The following is a 19405-nucleotide window of genomic DNA, read 5'->3' as shown; positions in this document are numbered from 1 at the left end:
AGACATTTGAGTTGCTGTAAATAGTTTTAAAAACCTTTATATGTGAAGCTAATGTTTTAATATGTTGTTAGAAAAAGGAGTCTTGTAGCGGTTACGAACGTGAAGCTGAGCTGAATCCGACAGTCATTCGCCATTACATGAACCCCTCTGGTGAGTTAGCTTGCAGCTCATGTTCGCATGAAATGTTTGTGCCTTATTATGCTGCAGTGAGGTGTCAAATCTACCACTGTCATGTTTGTTAAGAAAGAGGCTAAATATTGTATAACGTGTGTTATTGGCTGACTGTTAGCAAGTTAGCCGTTAAGTGAGCCTGGCTAATGTCCTAAAATGGCGGCCGACACGAGGTCAGTTACAGAGTTATTTTGTTGTGCCTAAGGGAACAGCATTAATAAGCATTGTTAACAGCATTTATGTTCTGTTATATTTTTATTTTGACAAACCTGTATTAATATAATGGTAAGACTGTTAATAAGCCATTAGTGACATGGACACTGAGTCAGTGGTACTGAGACTTATGAACGTTTTTAGTTAATTCTTCTGCACACTTGTGTGTAGGCTGGTTTGTTTGCCCTTTTGGTGCCCTGGATCCGACTGGATGAACTGCCTTGTGGAAGCCCTCATCTGATGACTCTGCTGAACCGTCCTGGCTAGTAGATGGTCGTTGCTGCGGGTGGATGCTTCTGCTTGCTGGATGCTATTATTGGATGCTACACCATTCCAACAGAGCGGTAAGAACAATTCAAAGGGCCCCAACGATGCACTTTGCTTTTCCCTGAGCTCAGGTGATTTTCTTTTGGCCAAAGGACCTTGAAGGATACATATTTGAATTTATTTATTTATTTTATTTTTCTTGGGACACTGAGTGGGAAGACACTACAAAAAAGGGTTTATTATTTAAAATTGTGTGCTGGAAGCCTTATTGTTCCTGTGGTGGAGCAGCTACTACCAATCTCCTTTACGAAACTAGCCTCTGATGGGATACAGATATTTGGGACACATTTGATTTCTTGTAACCTATTTCTAGAGAAACTGTGATTCTGGGCTTAGACTTCGGGGTGAAATTGATGACACTGACACCTAGTGAACTGCCGAAGGTCAACAGTCCTGATTTCCACGCATTAAAGGTTTGGCGTAAGTACAGATTGCGTTACACATGAGCTTTTAGATGTCCCCCATTACTGATGGAAATCTCACAGTCTAAGAAGGCTAACCTGCCACTTTTCATATCCTCCCTGGTGAATTTGATGTGTCGGTCCACCGAGTTAACCCTTTAAGACCTACCATAGAACCAAGGCCGCCAGAGCTTACTTTATATTTTTATATGCTGTAGTGCCATTTTTGGGAGCATTTGAAAGATGCCATACATCAATACAACTGTTATAGCCCAGATTTTAATAATATGTATGCATTAAGTCCATAGTAGCTACATACTGTAAATTGCAAAAAAGTACAATAAACTACAAAAAAATTGAAATTTTTGTTTTTTTTACATATATTTCTACTTGGAGAAATTTAACAGGTTTATCCCTCAAAACTTTAAATACAAAAAAGTTGCAAAAAATTGTTTACAACAACAGGAAATTTAATTTGAGTGTCTTCATAGTTTTATTTTTGAGATACACCAATTTTTATATACTGCAGGAAAAACCAAAAACAATCCTTTGATGCAAATTTGCAAAGAAAACAGCATCTGCATCAAAATAAACTACAGGGAGTGCAGAATTATTAGGCAAGTTGTATTTTTGAGGAATAATTTTATTATTGAACATCAACCATGTTCTCAATGAACCCAAAAAACTCATTAATATCAAAGCTGAATGTTTTTGGAAGTAGTTTTTAGTTTGTTTTTAGTTTTAGCTATTTTAGGGGGATATCTGTGTGTGCAGGTGACTATTACTGTGCATAATTATTAGGCAACTTAACAAAAAACAAATATATACCCATTTCAATTATTTATTTTTACCAGTGAAACCAATATAACATCTCCACATTCACAAATATACATTTCTGACATTCAAAAACAAAACAAAAACAAATCAGCGACCAATATAGCCACCTTTCTTTGCAAGGACACTCAAAAGCCTGCCATCCATGGATTCTGTCAGTGTTTTGATCTGTTCACCATCAACAATTCGTGCAGCAGCAACCACAGCCTCCCAGACACTGTTCAGAGAGGTGTACTGTTTTCCCTCCTTGTAAATCTCACATTTGATGATGGACCACAGGTTCTCAATGGGGTTCAGATCAGGTGAACAAGGTGGCCATGTCATTAGTTTTTCTTCTTTTATACCCTTTCTTGCCAGCCACGCTGTGAAGTACTTGGACGCGTGTGATGGAGCATTGTCCTGCATGGAAATCATGTTTTTCTTGAAGGATGCAGACTTCTTCCTGTACCACTGCTTGAAGAAGGTGTCTTCCAGAAACTGGCAGTAGGACTGGGAGTTGAGCTTGACTCCATCCTAAACCAGAAAAGGCCCCACAAGCTCATCTTTGACGATACCAGCCCAAACCAGTACTCCACCTCCACCTTGCTGGCGTCTGAGTCGGACTGGACCTCTCTGCCCTTTACTAATCCAGCCACGGGCCCATCCATCTGGCCCATCAAGACTCACTCTCATTTCATCAGTCCATAAAACCTTAGAAAAATCAGTCTTGGGATATTTCTTGGCCCAGTCTTGACGTTTCAGCTTGTGTGTCTTGTTCAGTGGTGGTCGTCTTTCAGCTTTTCTTACCTTGGTCATGTCTCTGAGTATTGCACACCTTGTGCTTTTGGGCACTCCAGTGATGTTGCAGCTCTGAAATATGGCCAAACTGGTGGCAAGTGGCATCTTGGTAGCTGCACGCTTGACTTTTCTCAGTTCATGGGCAGTTATTTTGCGCCTTGGTTTTTCCACACGCTTCTTGCGACCCTGTTGACTATTTTGAATTAAACGCTTGATTGTTCGATGATCACGCTTCAGAAGCTTTGCAATTTTGAGACTGCTGCATCCCTCTGCAAGATATCTGACTATTTTTGACTTTTCTGAGCCTGTCAAGTCCTTCTTTTGACCCATTTTGCCAAAGGAAAGGACGTTGCCTAATAATTATGGACACCTGACTGTCCATAATCCAACACCATCCTGGTGTTGATGTCATTAGACCACACCCCTTCTCATTACAGAGATGCACATCACCTAATATGCTTAATTGGTAGTAGGCTTTCGGGCCTATACAGCTTGTAGTAAGACAACATGCATGAAGAGGATGATGTGGACAAAATACTCATTTGCCTAATAATTCTGCACTCCCTGTATTTTAAGCAGTGCAATTTGAGTTCTAAGCATCCCAGCAACTATTCAGAAAAGCATAAAGTCAAACATGACTTATAAAAACACCAATATAGGCTTTTAAGGCCTACAAGTAAAAAAAATACATTTTCCGCGAAAATTACATCACTTCCGGTTTCGGGCATGGTGGACATGCAATTGTTCACGCTGATGTCTGTTTCAATGAGGGAAGTGTTACGAACAGCTGATCGGATTTCTGGAATATTATGCTTTTGTTCTTGCAAACGCTTTTTATGCAATATTTGCAAAGCTATATGTGGAAGGAAACCGTGACCTAGGACAAGCTGATGGCATAAGATGTAAGTACAACTCCTCCAGTTTCGTATGCAAATAAAATTATTGCGCTACCTTACGCAGTTCCGGTTCTACAGGGATTTAAAAATAGTTACGCAAAACGGAGCGTGCCCACTGCGACCGGCTTTAAAGGGTTAATTTGATCCATGAATTGTGGAACGTCCTGAGATTTGATTTTAACCCAGGTGTCATCCACATACCTGAAATTGGCCATGATGGGTGAAACTGGTGAACCCATGTTTCTGCCTGTAGAACTGACTCTTATATGTGAAATAGGTGGAATGAAGACACAGATGAACTGAATCAACTTTTGGAGATTCACTTACCTGGATGATTGAGCATGCATCAAAACGTTAAATCAGTGGCCATCTCACAAACCCGATCAGCAAATGAATTTCTCTTCAGGCTCACATTTGCCAAAATCTGCGTTTTGTCTGGACACAAGACATCGCACACCTTCATCATGCACTGTTCAGAGTGGTAAATGGCCGGGCTGATTTGGCTCCTCTATTGTAGCTCCTCTGCTACAATAGAACTTGCTTTCACAACACCTTCACTTTGTGATTTTGCTCTGGTGAAAAATGTCTGCTGAAATGTTAGATTCTTCTTTCGCTCTTCTACCTTCTATAGTTTTTGCTCTGCATTTAGGTTTTTCAGCTTATCCTGATGTTTTGTCTCGTAGTGCCGTCTTAAATTCAATTCCTTAACCCTTAAAGACCTACCATATAACCAAGTCCGCCAGAGCTTATATTATATTTTTACATGGCGTGGTGCCATTTTTGGGAGCATTTCAAGTTGCTATACATCAATACAACCATTATAGCCCAGATTTTAATAATATGTATTCATTAAGTGCATAGTAATTACATAAATTGCAAAAAAGTGCAATAAACTACAAAAAAATTGAAAATCGTTTTTGCTTTTTTAACATATATTTCTAGTTAGAGAAATTTAAGAGGCTTATCCCTCAAAACTGTAAATACAAAAAAGTTGCACAAAATAGTTTCCCACCACAGGAAATAAATTTTGAGTGTCTTCATAGTTTTATTTTTGAAATACACCAATCTTTATACACTGCAGGAAAAATGAAAATAAATATTATAGTGCAAATTTGCAAAAAAGCAGCATATGCATGAAAATAAACTATTTCCAGCAGTGCAATATGAGTCCTAAGCATCCCAGAAACGACACAGAAAGTCATAAAGTCAAAGATAACTTTTAAAAAGACCAGTATAGGCCCTGAGGCCCTGATGGTAAAAAAGACTACTCAAAGGCTCTGTTTTCAGAATCAACTTTTCTCTTCGCCATTGTGAGGGGCTAGCGGATGGCTCTACTGAATGTAAGGTCACTGGTGAACAAGACTTTTATTTTAAATGACTTCTTCCTCTATTCGGGGCTTGACATCTTGTTCCTGACAGAGACATGGATTCGCCCTGATGACTCCTTCTCCTTCTCGGAGCTTCTCCCCCCTGACTGTTCCTTCTTCAACTCACCAAGGCTTACGGGTTGAGGTGGTGGCTTAGCCTCAGTTTTTAAAAATATACATAAAGCTCGGCAGCTGCCTTCTCCTACCTACGGTAGCTTTGAAATTCAATTAGTGGTACTGGTTAATTCTTCTAAAACCTTGTGTGCCGTGGTTTATCGACCGCCGAAGTATAATAAATTTTTTATTCATGATTTTACTGATCTGTTAGGATCTATTTTTGTTGATTATGACTGTGTTCTTATTACTGGTGATTTTAACATTCATATTTGCTGTAAGGATGACCTCTTAGCCACAGACTTTCTTACCTTAATTGACTCTTTTAACCTTGTTCAGTGGGTTAATGGGCCAACCCACTTCAAAGGCCATACCCTCGATTTGGTTTTCTCATATGGCTTGGATATTTGTATTAAGCATATTGATAATGTTGGGATCTCTGATCACTTCCCAGTTATCTTTGACACTGATCTGTGTAAGATTGAACTGTTTACTGAGAATATGCCCTATGCGTATTATTAATTATGAATCTGTGACAAAATTTTCTGTGGCTTTCCTCAACTCTGCCTCTACTACTAGCTTTGACTGCTCCAAACATCATACGGTTGACGACATCGCTAATTCTTTGCTATCCATGTGTTCTTCCATCCTTGATACTGTAGCACCGATCAAAATGAAATCTCCTAGAACTAATTCTCAACGTTGGTTTAATGATTCTACGCGTGCCCTGCGGCGTGTATGCGGCCAAGCTGAGAGGAAATGGAAAAAAGACAATTTACAGGTATCCTTTGATACTTTGCGTTCTAGCCGCCTGGAGTTTCAAATTACTGCTAAACGTGCTAAAGCAGCCTTTTTCTCTTATATTATTGTGACCAATGGCCATAACCCTCGATTGCTATTTAAAATCTTTAATTCAGTGGTTAATCCCTGCCCTGATATGCCGATGGTCCCATCCTCAGCTCTCTGTGAACAATTTCTAAAATACTTTACTGATAAAATCCTATCTCTCAAATCCTCACTGCCCCTAGTGGTGAGCCCTGCTCTCACTGCAGAATGTGCTTCAACTTTTCATCAGTTTGAGCCAGTGTCACTCTGTACACTTAAGCAAATTGTCAAGCAACTGAAAATTACTAGTTCTGCATATGAACCCCTTCCGTCTCGCATTGTGAATGATGGCATTGATGTAATTGGGCCCAGTATTCTGTTTTTAATGAACTTATCATTGTCTTCTGGCTATGTTCCCTCTGTTTTTAAACATGTTATAGTGCAACCTGTTCTTAAAAAAAGGTGTCTTGATCATTGTGATTTCGTTAATTATAGGCCGATATCCAAACTTCCGTTCCTTTCCAAAATCCTAGAGAAGATAGTTCTTTCGCAACTCCAGGCTTACCTGGATGCGCATGACATCTGTGATAAATTTCAATCTGGTTTTAAACCACGCCACAGCACTGAAACAGCTTTGCTGAGAGTCCTTAATGATCTCTTAATTACTGATTCAGGGCATTCTGCTGTATTAGTCTTATTGGATTTGTCCTCAGCCTTTGACATGGTTGACCATAATATTTTATTAACAAGGTTAGAATGGACTGTAGGCATTCGGGGTGAAGCCCTTAATTGGTTCAAATCATACCTTTTGAACAGGTTTTTCTCCGTTACCTTGGGTACTTATTCTTCCTCAACTGCATCCTTATGCTGTGGTGTGCCCCAAGGCTCTGTGCTTGGCCCAATGTTATTCTCATTACATATGCTTGTCACGGCTGGGGCGGCAGTCGTGTGGAGGGTGAGAAAGGAGGATCCAATAGCAGACAATGGCGGAGGTGCAAGTGGGTTTATTTACAGTGCACAAAACTAGTGATGTGACGTTCTGTATCGAGGCTTCGAAGCTTGTGTCGAGTAATGGAGGGGGTGTTTCCGCGATGCGCGTATCGAGGCTTGCTTCATTTATGGGAGGAGCTGAAAATGATGACATCCGAAGCCTCGCTGCCCGGCTGTACCACGTGACTGGTTCATGAAGTGGTTCGAACTTTGCCGCGAGATATGACAGCGATATAAACCCCTCAGACTTCATTCAAAATGTAGGTGTTTGATGGAGAGTTGCGGTTAGTGAGAGTTTGGAGGTTTATGAGAGTGAAGAGAGAAAGTCAGGAGAGAATGGAGCCAGCTAAGAAGAGGAGCATGTCCTCCCCTGTGTGGGAACATTTTGATCTTATTCCTCCCAACAAGGTATGTAAATTTCTACAGAAGATGTATTTTCATAATACTGATGGTGCAATAGGACAAAGGATTCAAAAGATTTGTTAAATCATTAAATCCTAGCTATGTTCTCCCCACTAAAAAGGTCATAAAAGCAGTGAAAATTTAGTTTTTACAGAATAAAATGTGAACAGGCAGGACTGAGGCTCAAAGCCTCAGTGTGTAGCTGTCCATACCTCAACGTTACAAAAGCACAACCACTGTCCACACCCCAACCACACCTCACCTCACAGTAAATGATCATTTCCATTTTAAGCATTTCCAAATAATCATTTTCCATACTGCCAGTATAAATATACACAGTGTACTGCCATCACTACAATATACATGTTTTACACACTACTTTTGTTGTTGACATTTACAGGCTGTGTGCAAAAGGCCACACTCTTCAAATTCATGCCAACTAATATTTTTACATCCAGTAGGTGTCCTACTAGAGCAAATGAAGCTTCAAGAAGCTTTGCGCTGGGGTGAACCAATTGGATGAAAAGCTTCAGTGCTTCATGAAGCTTCATCTGCCCATCACTACACAAAACCAAGGTGTAAGCAGAACCGAACATAAACCTAAACTGGGAAAACTAATGCAAAAGGGAGGACATGAAACGAGGAGCAGAGCGACACTAAGAAACATGGAATAATGCAGACTACATGGAATTAAACAGACGACGCGACAGAGAGCACAGGAAAACACAGGGCTTAAATACACGGGGAGTAATCAGGGAATGGGCCACAGGAGGGAGACACAGCTGGGAGCAATTAGGCTAACGAGACAGGGGAGAGGTAAAACTGAACACACTGACATGAGACAAGAACTTTCAGAATAAAACAGGAAACTAACAGACACAGAGAACCAGACAGGACACTGAACTTGACAGGCAGACTCATGAGCAGACACAATAACACCATGGACAGACAGAGGGAACACAGAGAAGTGGGAGCAGGCAGGCAAAGAACAGAAACCTAACAAATGGCAAAATCACAACAGAATACACACTCGAAATGAACAAAAGCATAAGGAAACAAAACACTGAGTCCTCAGACTCAGGACCATGACAATGCTCCCCCTAGGCTTCATCTTTGAAAAATATAACATTTCTTATCACCTCTATGCCAATGATATACAGATTTATTTTCAATTAGATGATGATGACATGATGATGACCTCGAGTGCATGAGAGAAGTCAGAGAATGGCTTTCAAACAATTCCCTTATTCTGAATGAAAAGAAAACGGAGATTGTGGTGTTTGGCAACCATATCCCTAGGGGCCTATCAGCTGATACCTTTGGTTCCTTTGCCACTTCTTTCTCTGACTCAGTTTGTGACCTAGGTGTCCTGGTGGACAGCTCTTTCAAATTTAACAAACTAGTGTCTTCAGTAATTAAATCTAGCTTTTACCAACTGCGCCTTATCGCTACGGCTAAGCACTATGTCCCTCATAAAGATCTTGTAAAGCTCATTCATGCTTTTGTGACTTCTAGTTTGGATTATTGTAATTCCCTCTACTTTGGTCTTCACTCCACTCTCCTTCACAGACTTCAGCTTGTCCAGTATGCTGCGGCTCGCCTTCTGACTGGCACTAGAAAGTATGCCTCTATCACCCCAGTTCTTATTGAGTTGCATTGGTTACCCATAAAATATCGCATTGAATTTAAAATATTGTTGCTCACCTTTAAAATTATAAATAATAAATAAAATAAAAAAATTTATCCCCTCGTTATCTTGTCGATTTTCTTAGTCTATATGTCTCTGGGCGAGCCCTAGATCTAAACTTAAATCTAGGGGTGACCGTGCTTTTTGCCCTGGTTGCACCGAATCTGTGGAACAACCTTCCTATCGCTATCCGTGCGTCAGACTCCGTTTTATCTTTTAAATCCCGTTTAAAAACTCATTTATTCAACATAGCTTTTCCATCTAGTTAGTGTCCCTATTTTATATTTGGTTCAATTTCTTATTTATGTACTTTATCTTTTAGCTATATCTGTTCTTAGTAACTTTGTTCTTATATTCCCTTTTATTGCTGCATAATTAGTGCCCTTAACCTGATGACATATGTGGTACTTCGTTAATAGTCTTTTATTTATTGTCTTAATTTTCAGAATACTCCCCGCCTGACATCCATGGAATGTCACCCTCAACTAACATGTAAAAGGCAAGTGACATACAATGAAACAAAGTTTCTGCTTCTAAGTACAATCCTTAGACACCAATAGCATAACCTCACTTATAGGCCTTATGTAGCACTTGTGTTCATCCTTGCGGAAAATCCTCACCTCTATCTTCCTTATGAGCCCATCCTCACTGGGAAAGGTTTTGGTGATAAGTCCAAGTGGCCAGTTGTTCCTATGTTCGGGTGTCTCTCTTAAAAGAACAACATCTCCTGTTTGTAGGTTAGGCTTTACTGTTTTCCATTTGCGGCGGTCCTGAAGTCCTGAGATGTATTCTTTTTTCCATCGTCTCCAGAAGACATCAGCGAGGTATTGTATGCGCCTCCATTGAGCTTTGAACAGGTCACTGTTTCCAAACTGACCTGGTGGGATTGGTGGGTTCGAAATCTTTTGCGTGAGCAGCATGGCTGGGGTAAGGATGACTGGGTTTTCTGGATCTGCAGAAACTGCTGTTAACGGACGAGCATTCACTATTGCAGTGACTTCAGCCATTAAGGTCACTAGTATTTCATGGGTAAGCTTTGCATTCCTGTGTTCTAGGAGCATTGCATCAAGGATTTTGCACGTGACCCCAATCATTCGCTCCCAGAAGCCAGCCATATGCGACGCATGTGGGGGGTTGAATAGCCATTTGCAGCCAGAGTCTTCAAGAAAGCTGTTTAGTTTGCTGTTGTAGCAGCCCTGTTTGTCTATTTGCAGCTCTTTGCAGGCACCCACAAAATTTGTCCCACAATCGGACCTAAGAAGTTTGACTGCACCTCTGATGGCAAAAAAACGACGCAGGGCATTGATGAATGATGACGTGTCAATTGATTCTATAACTTCAATGTGAATGGCCCGTGTACTCATGCACCTAAATATGACTGCCAATCGCTTTGCATCCGCTTGTCCAGGGCCCGAACACATCAAGCCCTACATGTGTGAACAGAGGGTCAGTGGACAGCCTATCCTCTGGTAGCTCAGCCATAATCTGTTCCTGCTGTCTGCCTCTTAGTTTTCGACATGTCACGCAGCTGAATATCATTTTGCTTATTGCTCTTTTTCCTCCCACAATCCAAAAGTCTGCAGCTCTGACTGCCCCTTGAGTAAAATGTCTGCCCTGATGGCATACTTTCACATGGAAGTGTCTTATAGCTGGGCAAGGTGGTGTTTGGCAGGGATGAGGATAGGATTTGTTTCATCCGAAGTCAACTGTGCTCGTCTTAGTCTCCCACCCACTCTGAGGATTCCATTTATGTCAGGAAATGGGTTCAGTTTGCTAAGTGGGCTTGAACTTTTGAGGGGCATGCTCTTTTCAAGCTGTCTTATGTCTTCTGCATAGATTTCTCTTTGGACAGTGCGAATGATAATGATCTTAGCTTGATCGAGCTGCTTTTCGGTTAAATGCTCACTACAGCTGTGCCAGCCCTGACAGGTGCCTTCTATGTTCTGCTTAACCCTCCTGCCTTCTTGGGACCTTTTTGTGCCACTGCTATGTGTTAAATGGCTGCCATTTCCACTGTGTTCAGTGGAATATAACCAAACTTGCCACAGGATAGTTTTTACCTGTCAATGTTAATATTCCAGTGTGAATTCCTTAAATCAGCCTAAAATGGCTGAGCAGCAGAAATCCCCACACCCATCACCCTGGGGACCATTTTCTGCCCATTGACTTCCATTATAAACGCTATTTTTCAACCCCAAATCATCATCATATGATTTTATTTTTTCTTCTTTTCTTGGATGTCAATGAAGACTCAGGGCCTTGAAGTTTTAATTTTTAAATTGCAAAAAAAATGCAAAAAAAATAATGGCAGGTCAAAATGTATGTTGGTGCCAATCTTTGGTCCATCTAAAGGCCTACTTATAATGACAATCACATATTACTTCAACTGGTTTTTTGTGGAAATATTTAGTTTCGTTTTTTGGTTTTTGGGGCTTATAACACAGGGCGCTCATGTAATAACACTGGGATTTGAAGGGTTAAAACAACGAAAATATAATTAAAACTTTACATGAATATTTCAGGGAGAAGTAGTTTTACAAGGTTGGCTAATTTAAAGTGGAATAAAATATGGATATATGGTCTTTTTATGGCGTGGCTGAGAATGGTCCCTAGGGTGATGGGTGTGAGTTTTTTAAAGGATGGCAGGAGGGTTAAAGGACTGAACAATGTGTCGGAGTCTAGATATAGCCTTCAGTAGTACATTCCAACTAGAAAACCGTTCGAATCTGGCACTACTGAGAACATCCTTTGCAAGAGTGATAACACAAGTAGTTACCTCATGACGCAGTTCGTTGTCAGTCTCTGGGTCTACAAGATCAAACGACTCTGCCTGAGATTGACCAATTTCTGACTTGGTAAGAAAAGCAGGTCCACTGAGCCATGTGGAGGTGGAAAGCTGCTCAGCAGGTAATGCGCGCGTGGCATGATCAGCAGGATTTAAGTGAGTGGGCACATAATGCCACTGGTGAGCTTGTGTGGATCGCCTGATGCGTTCCACTCTGTTGTGCACATAGATGTAAAAACGCCTCTTTGTGTTGAAGATGTAACCAAGGATGTCAGAGATATTCAGTTAACAAACAGTCAGGTGAATAATCAACACTGAGACACTTGTGTAGGTTAACGTGCTGCACGGGTGAAAAGCTCAGAGCGAATCACACCGAACTGCAGTATTCGTTTATTTTTATAGGTTACATTGTCAATATGCAAATATAATCACATTTCCTGTTACGCAGGTCCTGATGCTGTCTGTGTGAAAGCTGTGTGTGTGTGTGTGTCACAAAGTACGTGTGTTGCAAGTCAATTTCTAAGAATAATATAATGCAAGTCAGCTTCTGCGGATATGTATTTCTGTACTGGTCTCTTGTCAGTGTCACAGGGTCAGCTTCCTGTTTCTACAGAAAACTGTGTCTGGTGAAATATGTATAACATAACTTTTGAAGCATAAGCAAATAAAACAATAAAAACTCCCTAACATTCCTCCCTGTTGTTACTGTATTTCACCACTTCAATCATACTTTATTATCAGCTAACAATCACTTGCTTATAACATTTTCAATTGTAGCATCATTCAGTATGTGTGAGTGTTCCTATACTAAATCTTCTTCGTCCGGTTCATCTTCTTGTGGCAGTCCAACATAGGTGATCACTGTGGCCTGTACCATTTTGCCAATCATTGATCTGATACAGGGTAGAATGCATGTTGAGAACATGCAAAGCAATAAAAGAAGAACTCCTATCAAGACAAGTCCTTTGATCACGAGGGTCTTCCAGCTGCCGCTCAGCAGCCAGGTCAGCCAGTCCTCTGTGTTCATGACATAGTCTTGTTGCTGTGCATTACTCAGTTGTCGTAACTTCTCCAGGGCGGTGGTCATGGTCAAGGAATGTACGTTATCTGGAATATAGGTGCAGCAAGTGGTGTTGAATAAGACACAGAGGCCCCCTCTCTCAGCGAGAATCATGTCCAGGGCGACTCTGTGTTGCATGACCACTATTCTGATCGCGTCAATTTCCTCATTCTGAGCCTTGTTTATCCATGTTGAGCTGTTCAGGAAAAGTCCAAATCGGTAGTCAAGAGTCTCGATTCTTAGCATGTTTTTTCCATCCCCGATCCATGGGAAAAGTGAGTGCAGGACTTTCTGTCCGGTGGTCCACAACTTGAACTCCGCTGGCACATCACTGCCCCAGATTGGATCATGAGGTTGCACGTCATCAGTGCTCCTCTTGCGTCTTGGTTGGTCCTGATGGAATATTCTGAATGTGTGGTCTGACACTAAAATTGGGGCGCAGAGTCCGGTGCTGTTGGGTGAGATGGTGAAGTATGTCTTTGAGCCACATGCCCAAGCTGTACCCTGCACCCAATATGTGCCATTCAGGAAGCTTATCCGTGCCTTTCTGTCCTGCGGCATCCGGAAAGTCTGGGAGCAGTTTTGGTTCATCCCCAGCTTTCTGTTGCCGTATGCGAAGGTGAAACACATTGGATGTTGTATTCCTGGTTCCCTCCTGATGTTGAAAGATTTTCCCTTGTCATTGGTCGCATTCAGGTGTACCCAGTATCGGTCATCACAGCTGTAGTTCCAGTCTGAGACCTCTGGTGTACAAAACACTACCTCATTAGGTTTATAGTTGATCAGTGTTCCATTACACCGTCGCAGGTCGATTTTTGTGACTTGTCTTTTTAACTCAAACTTGAAGGCGAAGATGTCTTCGGGGGAACATGTTCCGCTGGTGGCTTTGTAGAATATACATAGGGCTTCGGAAAGGCTGGGTGATTTTCCATATAGGGTGGCTTGCATTGCTGTTGTTGGGAGGTGAGAACAGACGTAGCAGCCAGTGTGGTTGTCTTCTGTATGTACTCGGTTGTAGACGTACCGGTACCAGGCATTGTTCAGTCAGGGGTGGTTGTGCTCTTTGTCCATATCCTTTAGGTGTAAGTTGTCATATGACCATTTCTTCTGCAGGTGGTGCTGTGGGTCCTCGTCTGTCCAGGTGAGTATCAGTAGGCTCACTAGGAGCGCAATGCCAGTCATTATGAGGACAAGGTTCTTCATGATGACCAGGCACACCCGGGCTCCAGGTGAGTAGACCACTGGCGAGAAGACAAAAGGGCGGGATATACCCAAACAGCCCTTTCCTCCACCAGGGAACACCTAGGAGTCGGGGGAACCGGCGTCTATGCTTGTGTTGTTACTCACTTTTTTGCAGTGGCTTTGGTGGATCCAAGATGGTCTTTCTGCTATTTTGCAGGCGGTTGGTGTAGTAAGTAAGACCTGATATGGGCCTTCCTACCTTGGTGAACTCCAATTCTTTCTCTGGAGTACTTTGATCAGGATCCAATCACCTGGCTGCAACCTGCAAGAAACTGGAGAGATATTACTCGGCAGTTTATTGTTTAGCACAATCTCTTTATTCTCAAATAATTTAGTCATCCACTCTGCTAGGGTGGTTTCTCTTATAGTCTTATTAATAGGCTCACTAGTGAGAGGCAGTGGAAAAAAGGTCTCCCGTGAAGTGCTTAGGGAGGATATCTGACATTCCCCCCTTTCCGACACACGTGGTAATCCGTGTGTCGCTAATGCTGCTGTCTTGTGTAGGGATTTTGGCAATACTGGTTTGCCATTACAGGTCAGTAAGTCATTGTGTAGTTCTACTCCACACTTTAGCCATTTCTTACGCTCTGCAATAGGTGCGGCTTTCTGTTCGTCTTTAAGTACATCAAGTGGTATTAGATGTGAGGTTTCAGACATCAAAGTCTGTACAGGTTGCTGTGCTGCCTTCTTTGCTGCTCGGTCTGCAAAGTTATTGCCTTCAGTAATTTCTGAATTATCTTTTTTGGTGTGCAACGCATATTGACTGTCAGTGTGAATATTTATATATTTCTATTTCTCGACCTTTGCGCAGCATGCACGTATGATAGCCGCTAGTTCTGCACTCTGTGCTGAAAAAGAGGAAGTAAGGGCTTTCGCTTCTAAAACAGTAGGCTGCAGTGTACTAAAAATGTCTGGTCGGGGTTTCATTTTTTCAGTTCGCTTCTGCATACAGCTGTGTTCGGCACCATCTACTTCCGCAGGAAGGAGAGTGCTTGTCACAGTCAGGCAAAGCTAAAACTGTGCCTGTTTGCAGGGCAAGTTTTAAGTCAATAAATGCTTTATCTGCCTCTGGTGTCCATTCTATTTCATCTTTCAGAGCTAAGTGTTTGCCATAGATCAGGTTTTGCAAAGGTTGGGCCAGCAGTGCATATTCAGGTATCAAACATCTGCAAAAGTTGCAGAGACCTAAATAACTCATCATTTGTTGTTTGGTGACAGGCTTAGGAGCGTTTTGTACAGCTACTTTTCTGCTGTCTAACAGCTGTCTGCCTTGCCCTGTCAGTCTGTGGCCAAGGTACGTTACTTCCTGGCTCCACAATTGCAATTTATGCTGTGAGACTTTATGGCCTTGCTCTGCTCGATGTTGCAAAACTGTGTGTGTTTGCTTTGCAATCCGTCTGTGTGTAGCCTGTAATCAAGATATCATCAACGTATAGCAGGAATTTACCTGGGGCAGGAAGCGTGCAAAATGACATGGATTTTCTCAGAGCTTCTGCATAAAGAGTGGGGCTATTCTGGAATCCCTGAAGCAACCTTGTATAGGTATACTTCTGGTTGTCAAAAGTGAATCCAAATAGCTTTTGTGAATCTTGATGTAATGGCACAGAGAAAAACGCGTTCGAAAGATCTATAACTGAGAACCATTGTTCTTTTGGTGTCACTTGATTTAAAATTGTGTGTGGATTTGCTACCACAGGTGGAATTTGTTCTGTTATGTCATTTATTGCTCTAAGGTCATGTACTAGTCGATATTTCCCCGTGTTTGCTTTTTTCACTGGAAAAATCGGAGTGTTACAGGTTGTTTCAGTTGTTTTTACTAAAATGCCTGCTTTTTCCATATCTGCAATTACTGGCCTGATCCCTGTTTTTGCTTCTGTGCTTAAGGGATATTGTGGTTTAACTGGCCCGTAAGTTGTGGTAGTTTTTACTACAACTGGATCTGCTAGATCTGACAACAGAGGGTTTGTGTTCAGAGCCTAGAAGTAATCGTTCTATGTTATACACGTCCGTGTTTCCATTGCTCTTTGCTTCTTCTTCTTTGTGTTTTTTTTGTTCATTACGTTTATACCTGAGGCATTCCTAGATACCCCCTAGTTTTTCAAAGAATTCACACATCTTACATATTTCAACTTTGAAGTTAAAGTTTTCTTATTTTTATCTCTCTCTATTTATATATATATTTAAACTTTGAATTGCTCACAGTTTACAGCTCTAAAACTGGGCATTTGTAAATCATGTACGTGAATTTGCATATGTTGCTTTTGCAGTGTTTCAGACTCCTGCACAATTCTCCGCAGTTTTCTTTCCCAAATTTGCTAACCCAAATTTTAAGTTCCCACCTTATTAACAGCAATCCTTGTCCTCAGACACAAGTTAGGGCCCACTTGTCAGGTTTATGGAGACATGGCGCTGTGAACAATTCAACCAGAAACTTGCTTTGACATGTCCAGTCATGTTAACCTATAGGTTTCTTCCGACCGCTGCACCTGGAGAATTGGTCCAGGTCTGTTTTGCTCCTGAAGAAACACAACTAAGACATTTTCATTATTATCCTGAGTACTTAAACTACCCGTTTCCCTCTCTCTGGTCAGAAATACCAACTCATGTTATGTGTATAAGTGTAAGCAGGTCTTCATTACTTTTCCTATGCATGTTAATGTTCAGTGAGTGTAAGCTGCTTCCTTCATTGCCTCTGTATGTTATTATCAGGTTTAATTCATGCATCTTTTCACTGATGTCTTAATTCAAAACCATCTCACTTCTGATTCTTTCCAAAAATAATTTCACATGTAACAATTTGTGTATGCGTGTTTTCTATTCATTGATAGACAGCTCCCTGTGCTGTCCTCTATGCAGCTTCTGCTCTAAAAACAAATAAATAAAAATGTTTAACTCGCTCATTAGCTTAGTAGTGTCCACATATTTAAATCAGCTTCTCAATCTTGTAGCTTTAGCTGTCATATACATGGTTTAGCATATTGGTTGTTATTATAGATGTGCTCTATATTTCAGCAATATAGGTCTTCAAACATGTCAAGTAGTGCCTCTATGTACTGAAGTAGTTTGGATATTTTCTTTATTTTCTTCATCTCATATGCCATTATACTGAGTTCGAGCAAACCTTAAACTTGATGCAGACTACTTCATAACAATTATCCATCTCACATCATACCGACTAAGACACTTCTTGTCATTAATATTATATTTTTATTAATATTATCATCTTTTACTTTCCATATAATAACAACAGTATATTACAACATTTTATCAGTGTATATCACTATACTACTACTGAGCCAATTTAATAGTTTGGATCATCTTACTCAGCAAACAGATAATTTAGAATTCATCCAATCTGTACAAATTTGCTTTTTCTCTGAACAGGTTTGTGCCTACTTTGTAGACTGGTCCTCTGTTTGCCTCATCTCAGATCCAACCTTCAGTCACATTCATTCTCTCTGTTGCATGCCGAAACAAGCAGTTTATTATTATATTTATTTTTATATTTTATTTTGTATCCATCAAGGGCTTCGGGTGGGCTGCAGTCCCACCCTTTTCCAAGCTGGAGACATTTACCTTGTCACACACTTTCCTTGGCTGAACAATGACACAGCCTTAATCTACCTTATGCATCTCTCTTTTTTATAGAAAAGGTTTTCATGTGAATGATTTCCTTTTATTTATTTTATACAATCTGGGCATGATCGTCATGCCAACTATTTCATTATTTAGTTCTGTTTGTAAGGTTCCTCTTAAAATAGTTACTGCAGAGGGACTGCAAACCATTTGGTTTTGTTTTGTAGAAGATTTGTTTACAAGGTATTTTATTGAGTTAAATATACAGACAGACCCGTGAAACTGTCACTGGCACGAAGAATGAGAGAAGTTATCAACAACAGGCTTCTACTTTCATCTATTCTTGAAAGCGGCTGTCAATTTTACGTGATGACGCACAACTTTTTTTCCCTCATTCAGCCAGTACGTGAGCTATCAACGGTAAACAATTCAGTGGAGTAGTTCAGCCACCTTAATGTGCTGTCAGATCAACTTACTCAACCAACAAAACAGTAAAAACAGTTTATGCGCGCAAGATTTATGTTGGACAGTCTGGGCCTCTCTTTAGTATCTACCACTAGCCGTCTTTCAGGCGTGCTGCTAACCGTTACACGGCTTCCAGCCCTTTTTCAGGCGAGCGGGTAACTTGTCGGGCTTCCAGCCACTATTTCAGGCGAGCAGACAACTTGTCGGGCTTCCAGCCACTATTTCAGGCGAGCGGACAACTAATTCTATCAGGCTACCAACCTCTTACAGGTGAGCGGATAGTCAGTCTTTCTATAGACTTATGTTAGCGAATAGGTCACTTCCTATTTAATATACTTAGAGCAGACAGACTGTCCCAGCCGATCGTTTTACGCAAGGTGTGTCAAATGTGGAATAATCACCTGGCTTCGCTGTTGCCGGTCTGTCGGGCATCTCTTTTCAACCCCCAGCGCCGTGGGCCTGTATAACGTCGGCCAGGACCTGAATTTAGCGTCCCTGGACTTTCAACCCTTCCTGGAGGGTGCTCTGCAGAGACTTCGACGCAGGCTTGTCACGGCGTCGGGACTTGAGGAAGGATACCACTGTGAAATGGAGCATAATAGTATTATTAATACCAGTCCATTAACGGCTTCGGAGGACCAATTAAATGTCAGAGATATTCAGTTAACAAACAGTCAGGTGAATAATCAACACTGAGACACTTGTGTAGGTTAACGTGCTGCACGGGTGAAAAGCTCAGAGCGAATCACACCGAACTGCAGTATTCGTTTATTTTTATAGGTTACATCGTCAATATGCAACTATAATCACATTTCCTGTTACGCAGGTCCTGATGCTGTCTGTGTGTGTGCGTGTGTGTGTCACAAAGTATGTGTGTTGCAAGTCAATTTCTAAGAATAATATAATGCAAGTCAGCTTCTGCGGATATGTATTTCTGTACTGGTCTCTTGTCAGTGTCACAGGGTCAGCTTCCTGTTTCTACAGAAAACTGTGTCTGGTGAAATATGTATAACATAACTTTTGAAGCATAAGCAAATAAAACAATAAAAACTCCCTAACAAAGGACTACTTTGGAGTCTGAATAGAAGCTCACCTGATCAACTGAGATGTCCAGCTCGTCCACGACTAACTCTGCCACCTCGACAGCCAGGACCGCTGCACAGAGTTCAAGTCTGGGTATGGTGATGGTCTGGTCTTGGGGCAAGCCGTGCCTTGCCGAGAAGGAAGCCCACTTCATTATGACCATCTCTGTCTGTGAGTTTAAGGTAGGCAA

General features: G+C 41.3%; 1 protein-coding gene across 1 annotated transcript in view; it reads left to right on the top strand.

Annotated features, from left to right (window-relative positions):
• Nucleotides 1-624: 624 nt before the first annotated feature.
• Nucleotides 625-19405, top strand: part of LOC308400654 (extracellular calcium-sensing receptor-like) — a gene marked incomplete at its 3' end in the record, with an annotated part of 40221 nt that continues 21440 nt past the window's right edge. The window contains exon 1 of the mRNA XM_080888491.1: nucleotides 625-728. Coding sequence (XP_080744617.1) covers nucleotides 675-728 — 54 coding nt within the window. The 5' untranslated portion in view covers nucleotides 625-674. The remainder of the gene's footprint in view (nucleotides 729-19405) is intronic.

This window comes from Rhamphochromis sp. 'chilingali', assembly GCF_963969265.1.
Source record: "Rhamphochromis sp. 'chilingali' genome assembly, chromosome: 8".
In the NCBI taxonomy this organism is placed as follows: domain Eukaryota; kingdom Metazoa; phylum Chordata; class Actinopteri; order Cichliformes; family Cichlidae; genus Rhamphochromis; species Rhamphochromis sp. 'chilingali'.
Note: the sequence above shows the minus strand (reverse complement) of the source record. Positions and strands in the feature narration are given on the sequence as shown.